Source organism: Setaria viridis, chromosome 4 (genome assembly GCF_005286985.2).
Source record: "Setaria viridis chromosome 4, Setaria_viridis_v4.0, whole genome shotgun sequence".
NCBI lineage: Eukaryota > Viridiplantae > Streptophyta > Magnoliopsida > Poales > Poaceae > Setaria > Setaria viridis.
In genome coordinates this window covers 39,418,432-39,433,467 of record NC_048266.2, presented here as the reverse complement: position 1 = coordinate 39,433,467, position 15,036 = coordinate 39,418,432, and the positions used below count along the sequence as shown (strand labels likewise).

Genomic DNA, 15,036 nt, shown 5'->3' with positions numbered 1-15,036 from the left:
TCAACACGGCCTCTCTCTCTCAGCCCTCAGCTCAATCACCCACCACCATCTCCTTTTGCCCAGCCAGAATCCCCGCGGGGCGGAGCGGGGGGACACTACTAGCCTTTGCCGCACCTGCGCCTGGCAGAGCCAATAGCGAGCGAATTCACAGCATCCATCCGTCCAACAGCACAAAACCACACAGGCCAGGGCCAGGTGATGAGATGAGAGTGCAATCACAAGATCTCAAGATCATCACCCCTTCCCAGTGCTGCTGCTGCTGGGCTGCAGCCTTTTACAACACATGCTTCTGCTGCTCATCAGGATTCAGGACCCCTCCTCAGGCCTCGGCTGAGCTCCAGACTTGCAGTACCATCACCAGACACAATCATACCACCACAGGCAGCCCTTTTGTCTTCTCATGGAATCCAATCCTTCACCTTCACCTTCACATTTCACCACTTCACCGAACCACCAGTCCAGTCTACCAGTCCTAAGGTGAATATTCCGGGCCTTCTCGCCTTTCAAGGATTCGAATTATGGCCGCGTCAAATAATAGCCTGCCCGCCCACGTAGGAGCTGCTGTGCCCCATCATCCCAAACAGTACAAAGATGCCCAATGGAACAAGTCCCCAGTCATTCTTTAGAAGTTATCATTGCAAACCTACAAACATGTCCTCAAACAATTTTTTTTAAAAAAAATCCAGAGAGACAGCAAACAGTCCGCAAGTACAGCTACAACAATCTACCCAGAGTCACGGGAGGCAGGGCCACCACCATCACAACAGCAAGCCATGGCCATCCATCTTTGACATACGGTCTCCATTGTAATATGGAGTGCCAAAAACATTTTACCTATCATAGCCGCCTCCACCCGCACGGCGGCCACCACCGTAGCCTCTCTCTGGCATCCGATACGGCGAAATTGATCGCTCCCTTCTTGACCTGCCCCCACCATAAGGAGGCGGGGAGTACCCGCGCCCACCCCTGCTCTCATAGTAGTCTCGCGGGTCCCCCCTGTGCGGGGAGTAGTCCCTGTAGGGAGGGTAGTCTCGAGTATCCCTGTAGGAAGGGTAGTCCCGACTCTCCCTGTAGGAATACATGGGAGGTGGAGACCTGCGGTACCCATAGCCATTGCGGTAATCCTCATCACGACCGCCACCATAGCCTCGGCGGTATCCTCTCCCACGGTCTCTACGCTCATACCGGTGACCTGCCACCAAGATGTAGCATAAGTAGTAGGTAATGCAGGATATGTTTTATCCTAAAAGCAAGAAAAAAACATTTCAACTGAGCGGCCACTAAGTGATAAGACATGGCATCACAAAAGTGAAAGGGAAACGGACAAAAGGAATATTCTCAGAAGGATTTAAAAGGATGTTACCAAGATAGCTTCCAGGAGTCGGTGTCCTTGGCCGACCACGGCGCGACTGAAACAACAGAAAGAGCAAAGTTAGTCAGATTACAAGCAAGCAACAATAAGAATAAAAGTATCATTCTTGGATCATGTAGGTAATTACAAGTTTCTCTTACAATCCATGGATATACGCCCTGCAATAACGGACCAAGGGAGGAAATAATAACGAAGAGCCCAAACTCCAACTAGCAGACATCCAACGTTGCTATGCACATGGCACCGCACATGCTTGACTAATGAGTTGGCAATGCCCATTGATTAGTTGAAGGTGAACACTCAGGTTTAGTTGAAAAATTGCTACGTTTAGATGTTGTGAATCTTGTGGTGCATAATAACTCTTTGGGCTGTCCACTGATGGAGCTGTATTTGCTAAAGTTGAAATTGATGAACTCAGAATCTTGATTGCTGCACATAGCTTGCACAGTATCTTCTGAATAATAGCCAAAAAAAACTTCCAGGTCAACACGCAGCACATATGTGGTCTCACTATTAGTATCAACAACCCTAGTGAAGGTAGATGCAATTACCTTTTCAACTGTAATGTTTCGACCTTCCATTACAGAATTGTTAAGATACTTGATGCAACGCTCAGCTTCTTCAACAGTGTCCATGGTGACAAAGGCGAATCCACGGGAAACACGTGTATGGGGTTCAAGAACAACATGGCAACCAACCACCTAGTCCACAAGAGATGTTATGATGTGATACTTCTGAGAGAAATTTGGCTAAACTTTGTATGAAGTCAACTAACCCGTCCTTCCTTCGAGAAATAATCTTTAATCTCCCTTTCAGTCACCCTAGAAGAGAGTCCAGTCACATATAGAGTATTTCCACGGTTAACAGCCTCCTCCTCCCTGCAAAACAGGAAATAATTAAGAATGTGGAGATAGCAGATGCAAAATTGTTAGCTAACATTAACTAAAGGGCATGGAAACTTAAGGTAGCTCATTGAGTAAAAACACTGTTTCCCCCTTCTCTTTTTTCCCACTGCATCTCTTCGTACTAGTTCATTAGTCTAAAACATTAAAATTAAATGCCATCCAAACTACTAAAACATAATTCGATTAGCAAAATCTGTTGCGTACATCATTATCAATGAAAAGTTTCCTTGTCTGATTTCAACAACTACTACCATATGACATTGCATTTTTGTTATACAATAGGATCCCATTTCTTCATACAAAAAAAAAATAATCATTACAGATGAGACACATTGGTTGTTACAAGAACATACTTACCAAAGCAATGCATTTCTTTACATTCATTATGTAGTTGTCATGCCACATATATTGTATATGACTTTCATGACAAATCTATTTGGTTCATTTGAACACTCTATACTTTAAATAACTCACTATACGGAACAACTATAATAATAGAAAGCATACTTTAGAATTTGTTTATTCTCACCACATTGAAACATGCTATTACTTTATGAATCTCACTTAGCTTCTAGCAATACAATTACCAATTATGGTGCACAAACATTCTAGATCTTGATGGAGCACATTGACACATGCCAGTTTTCAAATATTCTAGTGACAAAGGAAAATCATACAAAACTGATGGAGCACAGGTTCCATTAAGCAAAAAGAAAATAATGTATAGAAAACATTTTAAAGCACACAAAAAGAAGAATACTGAGCACCTTTCATGGCTTCTAGATCTTGACCTCGCCTGAGATCTAGGATCAGGCACGGGCGACCTAGACTGAGACCGAGCTGGCGACCGTGATCTTGACCTTGCTTTTGGGTGTCCCCTGCTGTAAGGAGAAGGGGACCTCGAGTACCTGAAAGTAAGAAATTGCCACTAGCACATATTAAACTTCTTGTAGTTGCGATAAGGAGTTCTGGTAAGATGGCTAGGAATAACCAGTTTGAAACTCGAAATTAGCATGCAAAACACAGTAGATACATTTCAGAACTGAATTTAACTCTGGCAATAAACTCTCTAAGCATGGCAGTGACACAACACCATATTGGTTACTTTCAACTAAAAACACAGAAGAAGTATATTCCCATAGTGGTTTACCATAACTGTAAACCCACCATGTGGTGTTGCTAGAATTCCTCTAAACAATGAGTGAGTACAATGCATATAGCTTAGATGGCAGTCTCTTTGAGGAAGAGGTTTGTCACTTTGTCCTCAATTGTGTGCAATGCCATAAACCAACAACTTCTTTGGGGAACTGCTATGTGCAAGCCTGCTAGGAATTGCAATTGGTCGAGTGCGCTTACAAGAAACAGGTAGAATAAAAGTATAAGATAAGGTATACAAGGAGAATCTTAGCACTTTTAAGTGTGCTCATGGAATGGATCGCCAAAAATAACCTGAGCTCATAAATACATTGAGACACATCTAGATAGACCCCCAAAAAAAAACACCAATGAAATGTATTAACAATCTGTTCAAAGTTAGTATTAGACAATGCACACTTTGGATAGTAATAAGTAAGTTCTACCAGATTCAAACAAACACCATCATTTCTGGTTAAAGGTTTAGGAGGTAAACATGCACACCACAGATTCAAATACACTGAGCTAACCTTAGTAAAAGGTGAACAACAATCTAAACTAGCATAGCCCTCAAAAAACATAAGAAGCAAGATGCAACCAATCTCAATATTTAACTCAAAGGTGACAAACAAACTACAGAAATCACAACAACGCCATCCCTCTGGCGTGTACTCCTACATACTTTACAGATCCTGAGTTTGCCAGTGGTGCCCCCAATGAAGCCAAAGGGCAGCCACGAAACTATTTAGATTCTAATCGGAAAAACCATAACACTAGAGCCAGATCAGGGGTGACCAACGCGCGAGGATTACAAAGGAAGCATATATACGAGAAGCAAAGCCGGCGTAGTTACCTCCTGCGCGGGGAATCGGCCTGCAAAGACAAAGGGGAAGCAACACCCGAAGCGTCAGTGCGGAGATCAATGGAATCCAGGGGGAGAAAAAAAATCGCAAACACGAATGGGACAACGACGGCGAGGAGGAGGAGGAGAGAATCACCATGATGCGAAGCGGGGATGGCGCCGCAGGCGGCGGCGGTGGAGCTCCCGGCCGTCGCGCGCTGGGGCTAGGGTTTGGATGCGCGTTCGCTTCTCCCCCTCCTCTCCCCCTTTCCGGCGTGCGCTCGAAATGGTTCCGCGTGGTATTTGTCGGGCAAAGACCGCAAGAAAGAGGTGGTGGTGGGCTTCCAGGTCAACGAGGCCCAGCCCAGTTAACACCGATGCGCGCGAGGAAAGGGACGCGGCAGTTTGAACCGTTCGCTTTGCGATGGACGGCCAGGATCTGTCACTCCACAAGTGGCCTGCTGCTCCTCCCCCTGCCTAGCAAAGTCGGCAGATCGACGGGGAAGGACGCAGGAGCCGAGGACGGAAACCCTCGTGAACGGCGGCGGCGGCGGCGGCGATGCCGCCGGATAGGAAGAGGATGGCCGGGCTGTGGGAGCGCGAGGTAGGCGGCCTCCCTCCCAGGCACTTCGCCAACGCCGTCATGGCCTCCAAGGTTTTTCCCCCTCTCCCTCCTCTCTTATCACGTACTCTGATTATTAGCCCGCAATTCTGTTTGTACCAACCTTTGATCCGTGGATTCGAAAAATATTAGGGCATAGGGATGAGAAATTAGTGCATTTGATTCGGCTTCGCGTTGCTGCATCTATACTGTAAGCAGGGACGAAGCCACTAATTTTACTTGAGAGGGTCCAAAGAGCTAAAGTAAATAATAAATGGTGCTAAGTAATGGTTTTTGTCCTTTTTAGCTACTAGAAACATAAAAGGCTAATTAGTAGAATGGCACAGGCATGGGGGGGAACCATGGCACCCCCATTGCCTCCGTCCCTGCATCTATGCGCTTGCTGAATTTCAGAGAGGATGAGAGCAGGTTTGTGACCAGTTTGGCTGTGTGCAGGACTTTGTGCAATCTCTCAGCATACAAAAGAGGCTACGGAAGCACAGGGGCTGTGTCAACACGATAAGCTTCAACTCAGATGGGAGATTCCTCCTCTCCGGGGCGGATGATCGGAACGTCGTGCTGTGGAATTGGGTGGAGGCGGCACCGACCTTCTCGTTCCACTCTGGACACAGCAACAACGTGCTCCACGCGCAGTTCATGCCCTTCTCGGATGACCGGAGCGTTGTCACGTGTGCTGCTGATGGTGAGGTATGCATACATTATGTTACCTTGGCAATGACAAGCTCGACGATCTTGATGTTTATCGTGCTTTTTTTGTCACTAAAGCACTTGTGCTATGTTCATCATTTATGAACCGAAACAGGTCAGGCATTCACAGATACGGGAAGGGGGTTGCGCAACTACAGACAAACTTGTTGAGTTAGATTTTGCGGTACACAGGCTGGCTGTTGAACCAGGAAGTCCGTACACATTCTACTGCTGCTGTGAAGATAGCTCTGTGTGGCTTGTATGTTGTTGAGTCCCTTTGCTTCTTCTTACCCCTACTGGATTCTTCTGTTGCTGACTTTGTTATCTCTCCAGTTTGACCTCAGGGGGAAAGATGCCGTGGAACTCTTTAGATGTAGGACTGCAGACCATTTCACTGCTGATGACATCGAACTCTTTGCTATTGCCATAGACCCAAGGAAGCCCTGTTGTTTTGCAGTTGCTGGATCAGATGAGTATGTAAGGATATATGATACCCGCAAGATTGGTCTTGATGGAAATTCTAATTCCGGTCTCGCAACTGAGCACTTCTGCCCTCCACATTTGATTGGTGAAAACAAAGATGGAATAACTGGTTTGGCTTACTCACAGACCAGCGAGCTATTAGCATCCTATAGTCATGACAATATCTACCTTTTCTCAAGAGAGCATGGTTTACACTTCAACAACATTGAGGTAGATGAACGACTCCTGATGGATGAAACTGGCCCCTTACCTTTTTGTAGAGATAAGCTGCCTATACCTAAGGCATTCAAGGGACACACGAACCAACACACCATTAAGGGGGTTAACTTCCTTGGGCCCAACTGTGATTATGTTACCTCTGGGTCAGACTGTGGCCGTATATTTATTTGGAGAAAGAAGGATGGGGAGCTGATCAGAGTGATGAACGGAGATAGACATATTGTGAACTGTGTCGAACAGCACCCTTCTGGAATTGTTGTTGCAAGCAGTGGCATTGATAACGATATTAAGATTTGGGAACCTGGTGAAGGTGAAACCCACTCCATTGCTACTGATGACAAGGTATGTACATTGTTGTACTTGGATCTCTAATCGTTCCCCTGCCTTGTTAGTTGTTATATTCTTTGTATGCACAACTGTCATAAATGTCGTATGTTCTTTGTTTGGAAAAAAAAAGAAAAACTTGTCATAGATGTCGTACTGTCTTGGGCAGGCATGGCTAAATATTCACATAACAAATTAGTTTTGCTCGAGATCTGTTCAAAATGAAACTGGAGTGTCCCCACACTCAGACACAAACATGCTTCATCTTTACCCCCTTTTGTGTGTGTGTGTGTGTTGTGTGGGTGGGGAGTTCATTTGCATTGTGAATCTGAACTTCTGAAGTATCCAATGTGAGCTGGAAATTTTCACTGTAAAAGGAAAAGGGCTACAGAGGACCAGTTTCACGTTAGAAAGTAGATTGGGTTTACAATGATGTCTCTTTTTGTTGAAGTCACAATCGAACTACCAGAATCTAAAATATTATGAAAATCTGCATACATATCATCCATATAACTAAAAGATAGTAATCAAATTGTTGTTTAAGCTTTTTAATAGGACAGTTGTTTCAATGAAAAATGAAAAGGGTGTGCAATATAATTTCTCTTTGCCCGTGCAAACTTAACTTATTTTTATTTTGGCATTGTAGCAATGAGCAATCGCATGATCCTCCAAACAATGTTGCTTTCCTTTTTGGTCCATTATTTGACACTGTTGGAGATATTGTTTGCTGCCCTACTTTCAAGTTTGAACAGAGTTGCAAAAATTCTGTGCTGTTTTATGAGTGATCTAGAATCTTGATATATTTGGAACTTACTTTTTGAAGGTCAAGGAAGATATGTGGCTCTCCACCAGCAGTGATTCTGATGGCTTAATTTACAACGGCGATTTTGATTATGTGATGGACTTGGATGATATCTATTTATATGGAAATGCTGATGGACATTCATCTAACGAAGATGAAGATGGATCATCAGAGGAAGATGACGATGGTGACATCAGTGCCGAAGAAGATGACGATGGTGACGATAGTGCCGAAGAAGGTGTTGATGGTGAAAACAGTGCCGGAGATATGAGTGATGGTTGACGACGACATAACAGGCAAGGAAGATTGCACTCAGCTATTAGTTCAAGAGCTGCTGATGCTGGTTTTAGTGTAGGTGATGATCTTGGGAGAATCCAGGCTTACAACATGAGCTAGTTAGGATTCTCAATAGTCTCTGCATTTCGCCTGCTAGGCTACTGTTTGTTGTTCCTTTTCACTCTTAGTCTTTCATTTTTCACCTGTATATATTTTCTTCAGAATTGAGATAGTCTAGCATCGTGGTGTAAATGTGTGTAAATGTCTCGTGAAAGCGATTATCCTTTATCCAGTGAGAGAACACATGCTAACAAGGCAGCCCTGGGCATCATGATACTTGATGTAACATTAGAGCCCCTTTGGAACGCACGATTCTAAAAACGCAGGATAGGAAAAAAAGTTGTGATAGAATGCGCTAACATCTTGAATCCTATGGATCGAAGAAACACGAGAAACGGTAAGAATGGGTGTTTGGATGGAGCAATGGAAAAACACGGGAATTTGATGAGAGAATGATACGAAGGAAATTTTTTATGAGGTACCTCTTGGTAGAATTCCTTCAAAATCTATGGAACAAGCTGTTCTATAGGAATTTCAAAGGATCCGTAGGAGCTCTCTTTATATAGTTTTATGTAGCCTGTTGGATTCCAATCCTCCAAAATTCCTCCATTTTCCCTTTGTTCCAAAGGTTTCCTAAGTTTCCATCCTCTCATATAAAAGAGTTTGTGAAGAAGTGTTTGCCCTTGATAGATGCTCCATGGCTCCTTAGAATGCGCACATTGAAATCAGCACGGCGTGCAAAAATTGTACTGAGTAGTATTAAGAAAACAATTCAATTCCTGAAATAATTTTCCTTGTTTAAAGCAACTTTTTTTTTTATCTACTAGTGTTGTGCTCGGTAGTACATAGTTTCTTTGATTCAAAATACTCGCAAAATACTTTATTTTAACCTTCTCATTTTCTTTCAAAATAGGAGTACATGTCATGATAGGAATATTAGACTTTTTCCCCATTTCTTCCATTCTCTCCTTGCTAAATAAATGCTATCATCCTCAAAAAATGAAATTAAAATAATTTATGAAGGGTAATAAGGTCATTTGATCCGCTCTCTTGATCTTCACTCACAACTTGTCATCAAGTTAAATAAAAGCAACAAAAAAATTAATTCTATCTCTTTGCAAAAAAATATTGATTCTATCTATCTGCGTGATTAGGCTGAATTATGTTTAATAAAAAGTAAAAAAAACCAAATTCCTGAAACCGACCAAGTGTGCAAGTGGGGGCCGACCTCCCTTAATCCTCACCGCTCCTTTAAAAAGAAATTGAATTTCTCCTTGGAGGCTTCCAGCCCGAACAAGGAAAAAAAAAAAATCTGACGCCTGCTGCACCGCACCTCGACCTCTCGCCGTCGCCGCCCATGGAGTCCGTCGCGGCCGCCGCGATCGCCACCACCTCCCGGTCTCTCCCGCTCCCCTTCTCCTCAACCCCGCTCCACCGCCGGTGCCGTCCCGTCTTCCTCCCCGTCGCCGCCTCCAAGCGTAAGCGCTCACCCCTTCCGATCCCTCCCCTCCCCTCTCCTCCATGCGCGTCGTCTCATTTCGACCTCTCTAGTGGCGCAATCCTCATCCATGCACCATTTACAGGCCACAACGACGACGACAAGGAGGTTGCCAACGGCCCCGGGCGCGAGCCCACCAGCCTTGCGCCGTACGGGGGGCTCTCCATCTCGCCGCTCTCCAAGGTACGGACGCTACGCGGCGGTTGCCGGTTGACCCCGAAAACCCCGGTCCTTGGAGCAATCCGATAGCACCCTGGCCTGATTCGTTCGGTTTCATGCCGTTTCTGGACGTTTCGTGGGCATTTTTCTCTCTCTCGTCCTTTTGTAGCATTCGGATCGGCTTGCTTTCTACAACCAGATTCACGCGATCTCCTGCAATTTCTTGCTTTGATTCGGCTCCATGCCGTCCGCAGATGGTCGGATCAAAGCTGATTGATGCCGATGTCGGCTGACATGGTCCCCGTGTTGCATCTGCAGGACGCGGCCATGGGGCTGGTGGTGAGCGCTGCCACGGGGAGCGGCTGGACGACGGGATCAGGGATGGAGGGGCCGCCAGCGGCGAGCAGAGCCGGTGGGGCGGACAGGCCGGAGGTGTCGACGCTCCCTTGGTCGCTCTTCACAAAATCGCCGCGGCGGAGGATGCGGGTGGCCTTCACCTGCAATGTGTGCGGGCAGCGTACAACCAGGGCCATCAATCCTCATGCCTACACTGATGGAACTGTGTTTGTTCAGGTATGAATTCTGAGATTAGTGTAACCTGGTTCTGTGTACAATTTTCTAACCTGTGGTATGTTATTAGTTCATAGCATATTGTTTAGGTAGGCTTCTGAATATTGAAGAAATAATCAGTACAGTATTACCATGGGCTATATGTTCTTCCTCAAAATTGAGCATCAGTACAGTTCGAATTTGAAAAACTCGGTTATCCTAGAGATGTCGATCACTTGGTATTGGATTAGATATGTAGTGTTCTGACCCATTTGTGAAAATCCAACCAAGTGAGGCCACTTGCTAGGTTAAGGCGCTTACTGTTCTGATCCATTTTGGTCCTTATAAGAATTGACATGCAAAGCTTTTCCGTGTTCACGGAAAGAGAGTCAATACTTGATATTACGAGAAAAGAGAGGTTCTGTTGCTATAATCTGATGTAAGTTTTCTTGTGGTCTATATAGATATCGTGCTAGGTTGCAGTGTGCTTTAATTTGTTTAGTTTTGGACGTATCCATTTACTTAAATAATTTTAGTCCATTCCAATATCAACCGAGATGTCTATTAGCCATTTAGTCTCTGTATTACTATGTTGCTTCTATTGTTTTGCAAGCTCAAACTTCCCCAGATTATGATTTGTCATTGTTCTCAGTTTGGTATGTGGTTATCTCTGTCCTTGCGTTTTTCTATTATTATCTTGATGAACTCTGAATTTTGATTTCTCACGTATAGTTATCTCCAAACTATGTGTGATTTCTGTAAGAAGTTTTTTTTTTCACATTTGGGTGTTTCCTTCCCCGGCACTTCATTTTCTATCTGGTTGTTTGCTTTCATGTTTATCCATATTTGCTGAATTTTGGTCTGTTATTGCAGTGCTGTGGTTGCAATATATTCCATAAGTTGGTCGACAATCTGAACCTGTTTCATGAGATGAAGTGCTATGTTAGTCCAGACTTCCGCTACGAAGGGGATGCTCCATTCAACTACCTTGACAATAACGAGGATGGCGATACTATCTTCCCTCTCTAAACCTTCTCCCTTGTGTTTCAGTGCATGATGATGCCGTTCTAATTTGCTCGTGTAGCTGTATGTAATAAGCAGATGTACCTTCCTGAACTCGTGATATTATACAGGTGTATGTATATAATTGTTTGTACTTAGTGCACACCTTGTGCTGCAAATTTTATACAGGTAGCAGATAATGGAATAGACACGGAAGTTTATGCATTTGGCCTTATGTTCTATGGTGTCTGAACATGATATGTACGCCAGTGGTTTGTGGAGTGCATTATTTTTTTCTGAAAAGGGTGGAGTACATTATTTTTATTTTATTTTTTTGAAAAGGGTGGAGTACATTATTGGAGGCAGTTGTTTTCAGGCTCTGGTCTTGTCTCCTGTGCAATTTCTGGGGACTGAGTGGTGCCTTCCAGGTGTTTGTGTTGAATTGGAACATCAGTCTAGCAGTTGTGCACGCTGAAGGGTAAATTCTTGAAGGTTCAAACTCAACTCAAATTCACCCAAAAAGTTTTAGAATATTGTTCATTTCAAGATTCATGTAAAAGAAAAGAGGTGGTTTTGTTTGGTGTCTACGAAAAGAATCTACCATGCTCTAAACCCCCGCTTACACTGAATGTACAACATATTTTCGGTTGAAACATGTGATGAATTTCGTCGGAATTTTTCAGGTTGTGATGAATTTGATCAAGATTTTTGAAAATCTCTAGATTACAAGCCGTCTCAAAGGAACCTTGCTCTTTCTTCCTCGTCACAACTCACAACACTCCATCCCAGTGGGTTGGTTTGCGCGCACGCTCTCACTTCTCCTTCACTTGGCGAACAAGAGATCGATCCTGGCGTCACCCAAACCCTAAATCTCCCCCGCCTCGCCTTCACCTTCGCCTCGCACGGGAGCGGCGGCGGAGGAGGAGGAAGAAGAGTAATGGCGAGGCGAAGCAGAGGTAGGCACTGAACCGACCCGACCCAGCCAATTTGGCGCAGCGATCGCTCCCCCTGTTCGGATCTGAGGGTTCGGTCGCAGGCGGCGGTGGCGCGGAGGCGGCGCTGAAGGCGGACTCGGCGGCGATGCGGCTGGTGTGGCGCAGGGGCGCCGTGCGGCTGGTGCTCGTGTCGGCCATTGCCTGGGCCATGCTCGTGCTCCTCGCCCTCGCCTTCCACCTCTGGTCCTGCAGCTCCTCGGTCGCATTCCTCTCAGGTAAGGCCAAGCCAGTCCCCCCGCGGCTTCCCTCGCTTCTCCTAGGGCATCGAGTTATCCATCGACCCATTGCGGTGCCCATAGCTGTTCCGGTAGCAGTGCTCTGTAGCTGCCAGCTTCGTGTTTGGAATGCACTTATGCCTTGAGCTTGATGATACAGCAGTGTAGCATCGTTATTTGTTTACGTTGGTTTGGAACTAACTCGAGTAGTAATCAGGATTTAGGACAACACGGTCGTTTTAATGTTCTTTTGTGATGCCGCCGACAATTAGTTCCTTTCACGTTCACTGAACAGTGGTGTCTTAAGTTTTTTTTTGCTTCGGGAGTTACAGCTAATGTTCATGAACTGTTACTTGCTCATGGACACCATAATTATAGTTCTTCTAATACTCAAACCTCTAATATGATGCAGTTTCAATGCTACATCTTTTGAATATCTTTGTTAGACTACATACTCTCAAGTTAAATACATTCTAGTCTTCCATCATTATCGTGACATGGTTTCCTATGCCTTGCATCCCTGCAGCTCTTTGTAAAAAGGACAGTAAAGTCCTCAATGTGCTGGACTCAATGGGGCTCTCATCGAAACCACTCCACCGTAAGTCTTGTGCCTCAAAAAATTCTGACACTAAACTGTGACTGCTTCATAGCCTCACTTTTTACTTCAATCTACAGGCTGCCCAATACCTGTTGCAGATGATCCAAATTCTGTTGCCATTCCAAAGAGGACTCCCAACACAATCATAAAGAAATTATCATATATAACTATTGACAAACAGGATAAAGATCCTTCACCACTGTTTGGAGGACGTCAAAACTGGAAACAGAGGGAGGAAAGCTTTAAACTGAATTCTACTATGAAGGTAGCCTTTTATTACATGTCTACACTGTATAAGCTTCCTTGTAAGCTTGGTTCTTAATTTATAAGCGTTAGTGTTTCATTTAAGTGGCAATAAGTGGCTAAATGCATAATAGTGGAAAGATCAACTGCATTCTCCTTTTACTCCGTAGATGAAGGCATTTGGCATTGAAGCATTTGCAGATTTTGTTGAATGCTAAATGAGCCAATCTTCAACTTAATATTTTCCAAGATCTGTTTGGTGGTCATTCATTAGTAGAATCTACAATGAAGTTGGTATTTTGGTGGCGAGTTAGTGTAATTTTCAAGTGCTTGCCTGTTTGAGCATATAATTTAAAATATGACCTGCATTTTCATCATTCTTTCAAAAGAATAGTACACAGTTTCCCTCTTAATGATAGCTTATTACGACCTTGTCTTTTTTCCTCATCTTCTGAATCCTCTGCTACATGTGTTTGGTTTGTGATGTATGCTCAGGTGCACTGTGGATTTATGAAAAATAGCGGTGCAGATATGGATAGTGTTGATGTCAAGTACATACAGAAATGCAAATTTGTTGTTGCCTCTGGTATTTTTGATGGTTATGACATTCCTCATCAGCCATCGAATATTAGTCACCGGTCTCAGAAGTTGTTCTGCTTCCTGATGGTGGTAGATGAAGTATCTCTTGATTTTATTGAAAAGAACACCACTGTCAAAATTGACAGCAATGGAGGAAAGTGGGTTGGTATATGGCGACTTATAACAGTGCATCGCCTCCCATTTGATGAACCTAGAAGAAATGGAAAAATACCAAAGATTTTAACACACAGACTATTTCCTCAAGCTTGGTATAGCATTTGGATTGATGGGAAAATGGAGCTCATAGTTGATCCGCTGCTTATTCTCGAGAGGTCACCTTTCTAACTGGAACCTCAGACATGTCATATTGCTTGGTCAATGATATGAAATGGAAATTCTTTGCAGATATCTCTGGCGTGGAAAATACACTTTTGCGGTAGCTGTCCATAAGCATCATAGGAGCATCTATGAGGAGGGTGATGCAATAAAACGACGGAAGCGATATGCTCGTCCTTTGGTTGATCTTCAGATGAAGATGTACTATTATGAGGGGATGGAGCCGTGGAGCTCAAAGAAAAAGATGCCTAGCGGTGAGTGAAAAATCACATGCCTACAAAATTCTATACATTTGTCTTGTAAGATAGCCTTGAAATGGCTCCTGTTGCTTAGGCTAAATTGTAGCAGTTTCTGACATAACTGGTTCGTTGTTCTACCACTTCAGTGCTGATAAGACCATTTATAACTTGCAGATGTGCCAGAGGGTGCGGTGCTGATCCGGGAGCACACGACAATGACCGATCTATTCAGCTGCCTCTGGTTCAACGAGGTCAATCTTTTCACACCACGTGATCAGATCAGCTTTGGCTACGTGGTGCATAGGCTTGGAGACTCTCTTAAGTTCTTTATGTTTCCCAACTGTGAGTACAATTCTCTGTTCATCTTGCACAAGCACACAAGAGAACACTCCTCGAAAGTTGAATGGGCCAAAACAATCGATGAGATTTTGAAGAAGGGACTGAAGGAGAGTAGAGGAGGATTAGGGCTGTGGACTCCATATCCTGCAGACCTCAGCTCCGTGGAACTCCCTGCTGTAAAAAGAATTTCACCGGCAGGCTAGGCTGGAAAAAAATGTAGTCTTTGATTCTTTTGTGATTGTGCAAAGTAGAACACTGATTTTTCTTTTATCTTGTTTAAACAGATTTTAGATGAGATCCTGTAATTTTCTGTAGATTCTGTTGCGGCTGAAAATAGGGAGTACTGTAGGTTAATGCTTGGAGTTTTGTTGCTTCCAGTTCTGTGCAAAATCATACGATCACACTTGTAAAAGAACCGTGGAATGTAACCGATGGGATTCGTGTTCTGATGAAATCATACGACCAATCATCACTGCTTCATATTTCAATTGTGATTTAACACGGGTGTAATACAAATATTGCGTTGCAAATAAAAGAATCATGGTCCATCAGATCTGGA

General features: G+C 44.0%; 4 protein-coding genes across 4 annotated transcripts; 3 read left to right on the top strand and 1 right to left on the bottom strand.

The window, feature by feature from the left end:
- Positions 1-599: 599 nt before the first annotated feature.
- On the bottom strand, positions 600-4,544 carry LOC117852462 (uncharacterized). Its single transcript, XM_034734569.2, has 7 exons — positions 4,410-4,544; positions 4,265-4,284; positions 3,045-3,185; positions 2,148-2,250; positions 1,924-2,073; positions 1,364-1,409; positions 600-1,192 (listed from the first exon to the last, which is right to left on the bottom strand). The coding sequence occupies exons 1-7, from the start codon at positions 4,410-4,412 to the stop codon at positions 831-833; spliced, it is 825 nt and encodes a 274-aa protein (XP_034590460.1). The 5' UTR covers positions 4,413-4,544; the 3' UTR covers positions 600-830.
- Positions 4,545-4,730: 186 nt separating this feature from the next.
- On the top strand, positions 4,731-7,957 carry LOC117852460 (uncharacterized). Its single transcript, XM_034734568.2, has 5 exons — positions 4,731-4,907; positions 5,310-5,561; positions 5,677-5,820; positions 5,895-6,605; positions 7,411-7,957. Exons 1-5 carry the CDS (start codon positions 4,812-4,814, stop codon positions 7,669-7,671), a joined length of 1,464 nt encoding a protein of 487 aa, XP_034590459.1. The 5' UTR covers positions 4,731-4,811; the 3' UTR covers positions 7,672-7,957.
- A 1,047-nt stretch (positions 7,958-9,004) lies between these two features.
- LOC117854179 (uncharacterized) lies at positions 9,005-11,158 on the top strand. The gene is made up of 4 exons (XM_034736480.2): positions 9,005-9,203; positions 9,309-9,406; positions 9,701-9,955; positions 10,805-11,158. The coding sequence occupies exons 1-4, from the start codon at positions 9,083-9,085 to the stop codon at positions 10,958-10,960; spliced, it is 630 nt and encodes a 209-aa protein (XP_034592371.1). The 5' UTR covers positions 9,005-9,082; the 3' UTR covers positions 10,961-11,158.
- Positions 11,159-11,687: 529 nt separating this feature from the next.
- On the top strand, positions 11,688-14,965 carry LOC117854178 (probable hexosyltransferase MUCI70). Its single transcript, XM_034736479.2, has 7 exons — positions 11,688-11,889; positions 11,970-12,143; positions 12,670-12,741; positions 12,819-13,006; positions 13,480-13,895; positions 13,969-14,153; positions 14,313-14,965. Exons 1-7 carry the CDS (start codon positions 11,871-11,873, stop codon positions 14,678-14,680), a joined length of 1,422 nt encoding a protein of 473 aa, XP_034592370.1. The 5' UTR covers positions 11,688-11,870; the 3' UTR covers positions 14,681-14,965.
- Positions 14,966-15,036: the final 71 nt, after the last annotated feature.